Source organism: Populus euphratica, unplaced genomic scaffold, assembly GCF_000495115.2.
Source record: "Populus euphratica unplaced genomic scaffold, PopEup_1.0 scaffold25.1, whole genome shotgun sequence".
In the NCBI taxonomy this organism is placed as follows: domain Eukaryota; kingdom Viridiplantae; phylum Streptophyta; class Magnoliopsida; order Malpighiales; family Salicaceae; genus Populus; species Populus euphratica.
In genome coordinates this window covers 2214933-2219077 of record NW_011499851.1, presented here as the reverse complement: position 1 = coordinate 2219077, position 4145 = coordinate 2214933, and the positions used below count along the sequence as shown (strand labels likewise).

At 34.8% G+C, this 4145-nt stretch overlaps 1 protein-coding gene across 1 annotated transcript; it reads right to left on the bottom strand.

Annotated features, from left to right (window-relative positions):
- Nucleotides 1–291: 291 nt before the first annotated feature.
- On the bottom strand, nucleotides 292–1265 carry LOC105121565 (DUF740 family protein). Its single transcript, XM_011020253.1, has one exon. It carries the CDS (start codon nucleotides 1122–1124, stop codon nucleotides 453–455), a length of 672 nt encoding a protein of 223 aa, XP_011018555.1. The 5' UTR covers nucleotides 1125–1265; the 3' UTR covers nucleotides 292–452.
- Nucleotides 1266–4145: the final 2880 nt, after the last annotated feature.

The window sequence follows — 4145 nt, the reverse complement described above, 5'->3', positions numbered from 1 at the left end:
ATCTAATTGCACCCCAATCATGCAACCACCCACCACTGCTCCGCCAAAACTAGTGGTAGTGCAGTTATAATTATTTATCAAAATAAATCATTTAGAAAAGAATTAAAATAGTATTTTTTAAAATTTTTTATTTAATTACACGCCCGAGAAAAAACCCAACACAAAACAGCGAAACTAAAAATTGCAAGAAAAAAAGATATACAAGACAAGGTTAAATTAAGGAATTTCACTGATCGCATATATATATTGATCACTCTTTCCATAAATAAGAAAAGAAATTACACGATCTACATGATAAAACAGTGTCACGGTGTCTATCAAAGAAAACTGGAGTAACTAATTTTTGCTTGACAAAAAACATAAATAAAGCCAGTAATTCAAAACAATAATAGAAAGGGTGATAAGAATATGTATTGCTGTTTGGCAGTTAAAGACTAGGTAGTAAAAGAAAATCAACCTCTATACAAAGGCGACCTTTCATGGGCCAAAATCCCTCTCGAGATTGATTGCTTGAAAACCTTGATCGGACTAGGGAAATACCATCCCTTCCCTCCCTTTGACGATCTCCTCACGTCACTTCCTCTTGACTCTGAAGTCACCGCCACCGATCTTGACTTCCTCATCATCCTCCTCCTCTCCTCATCTTCATTTACCTTCCTCGCTGATTCCTCCAGCTCCTCCTCCTTCAAAATCACCACGTGTCGTCTTTCAACCTGCTCTCTCATGCTCCTGTTACCATGCCCTCCCTTGAACAATGACCAGAACGACGAGGAAGTTTTGTGGTTGTTATAACTATGGTCGGCCGATGGCTTTGACCGGAGAAACGGAACAGCTAGGGATCGAGAGCGACGAAAAGCGGGTTCGGTCTCGATTAAATTGGATACTCGACCGACGCTTCCGATTCCGGAAGCGGAGGAGAAGCGGTGGAAGGAGGAGGATGAAGTGGTGCCAGAAGAGGAGGACGCGGTGGTGGCGTAGCAAGTGCAGGGGCGCGCGCTAGCGCAGTCAGGGCAAAGAGAGGAGAGACGTTCGCGGAGGCACACGTGGCAGATTCCAGTTCGGCGACGCTTGGAAGGGTGCTTCGAACATTTCCATATCTCTTCTTCATCAACACAAAGAGCCATTTTGTTGCAAGTGTCCTGTGTAGATCCCCCTCCCTCTAACAAAGAATTTCTTCTTCCCTTTTTTTCCTTTTCCTCTCTCTCTCTCTCTCTCTCTCTCTCTCTGGAGAAATGCTATCCTGTTTTGGCTTCTCTATTTGGCTCTCAGGTTTTATAATATGACTACACATGTTAACCATGGTTAAGCATCTTGAGTGAATATTTAAATACGTTCAATTAATTACTCAGAGCCTGTCTAGTCTAGTATTATGGTATAGCCATACAGTTTAGTATTTTTTTAAAAAAATACATGAAGATATTATTTTTTTATTTTTTTAAATTTATTTTTAATATTAGCATTAAAAAATAAAATCTAAATAAAAAACAATTAAATTCATAAAAAACAACTTAAAAATAAATTTAAAGCAGCGTGGGAGAATGGCAGGCGGCGAGGATAAATTAAAACGTGCATGACTAAATAAGAGAGTAATTTACGGCCTGGCCTAGACGATGAAATTAGCAGTATATTTGGGTTATATTACGGGGATGCCATTACAGGGACGATGTTCACACGTGAAAAAGAAAGCATGTTTGTGGTGTCTTGTCGTGAAGGGGAACATGTGGCAGTATCGTGTGTGGAATGGGACTAGTCATGGATGAACAACAAGGTGTGGGGCCTGATGGATTGAATGATTTATTTTACTTTACGTGCAATGTGAAGCTGAGGTTAGAAAGCGATTGTTGGGATATTATTATGTTGACCCTGATTGATTTGAGATTTTTTTTTTATTTCCAGGCAGTGCCTTTCGCTGGTAATTAATTAGTATATATTTTACAGGAATCGTTGACCAATGAGACCGAAGATAAACTAGTCAAAGCACACCCATCTAACGAAGTGATTGATGCCCATGAGGTGGTGAGATCTCATCTACCTGTGTTCTTTTAATCTCAAATCCCATCAGCTAGTTAATGCTTCTGTAGACTGTAATAATCGACAAACTATCCATCACTGAAGTTTAAGCGCTTTACATTCACCGCAACCACCATTTTCTTCTTCTTCTTCTTCCTTTTTCTAGAAGAAAGAGCTCATATTTCTTGCAACGAAAAAAGGCCATCATTTCTTCTGGTGGTGCACCGCCGAGGTTATGGATTTTCAGACTCCAAGGTTCCTTACTTTCTTGTTTTGAGGAAATCAAAGTCTAAACATCTGTCTTGAATAATGCATCGTAAAGTATAATTACTAAGGGCTTCCACCATTTTCCATTTCGCTGTGCTTCCCAATCCAATTTCTATATAAACTCTCTTACATCTTGGTAATTATGCCTAGGTTACAAGTGATGAGGATGGATAATCTCTTAGAGATGATGTGGCGCTTTACGCATCCGAATGATATTTGATTGAAGATGGGAGTAGGTAGCTAGAAAACCTGCAAAACAAGTCCCTCTTAATTGGGTGAGGATCCTCTTTTCTATTTTTGTTTTCAAAATCAACGACTTTTTTTTACAGATTAATATCAGATTTGTTTTTCTAAATCTTTACGGATTAATATCAGATTTGTTTTTCTAAATCAACAAAATAACCTATTTTAAGGAGTAATATTAAAATTTCTTTTATCAACAAGTCTTATATTTTTAAGGATAAATTTCATTTTTTAAAAAAATAAATCATTAACAAATTTAAAAATAAATTTAGATAATTAATAATTGACATAGAATAAATTGAGGAACACGTATAGAAAAGACAACCTTTCATTTGATAGCATACGTTATAAGTTATAAGTGATGTTAATCTTCACATTGAATACGGATAGAAAAGACAACCTTTCATTTGATAGTATAGGTTATAAGTGATGTTAATCTTCACATTGACATAATTAACCTAATACATCAATCTATGAGATAAGTATCTATTTTAGGATTTTTAGTTTTTTTAATTACTAGGTGACAACTCTATTATTATTATTTTCCTTTTTAATTTTAGAGTCTCATATTCGTTATGATATGATAGCATGATGACTCCACTTGGAGTTAGAATTGACCCTAGCTGTTTGTGTTTTTCTTTTAATTTATTCTTTTTAATTGCTATTTATTTTTTAAAGCATTTAATATTTGCATTGTTTATGTTCATTTGTGCAATTTAATTTCATTTACATGCATGTTATTTTTCTGAGTTTTCACACACTTCACTATAAATCTATAAAAGCTCTAGATTTGGACTCTTTTTTTTTGGGAATGCACATGGAGATTTAGATAGCAAGTGGGACTTAGTGTCATTGATGTTCACTTGGACTCTTGCTAAGATGAAACTCATCGTGTGGACCTAGGATTGGGGAGATGATATTAACCATCTCTTATTTGTAGGGACTAACATAAAAGATTTCTAAATTGACAAAATCATCTAATTTTAGAGATTAACATCTCTTTCATCAACAAGTTTTCTATTCTTAGTTCCTATTGTCAGTTTTTTTAAAATAAATCATAAATAAACTTAGAAATAAAATAGATAATTAATAGTTGTCATAGAATACATTTCGAAAAATATATAATAAATGTAACATTTCATCTTCTATTCTTAGTTTCTATTGTCAGTTTTTTTAAAAATAAATCATAAAAAAACTTAAAAATAAAATAGATAATTAATAGCTGTCATAGAATACATTTAGAAAAATATATAATAAATGTAACATTTCATTTGAAATGATACAATAAGAATAATGTCGATCTTCTGTTATGCATAACTATTGAGATCAATATTTATTTTAAGATTTCTAATGTCGTAGGGTGCAAGCCGGAGCGACGTCGTCTAGCGATGGCCGGAGGCTTTTTGTTGTGCCTCTTGTGTGAGGTCTTATGTCTTAGAAAATGGTTTTGGATTTAATCATAAAATTATGATTAATATTTAGGAGTCGCCACCTAGTATTATAGTCATTAGAAACCTATGGCCTGCGAGAGTCTGAGTAAGGACTGGTTGTGCAAGGGAAATACACATCACCCCCAATGCACCCTACCTAAGGTAAGCTGCATTATTGTTTGATTGTTTTTTTTC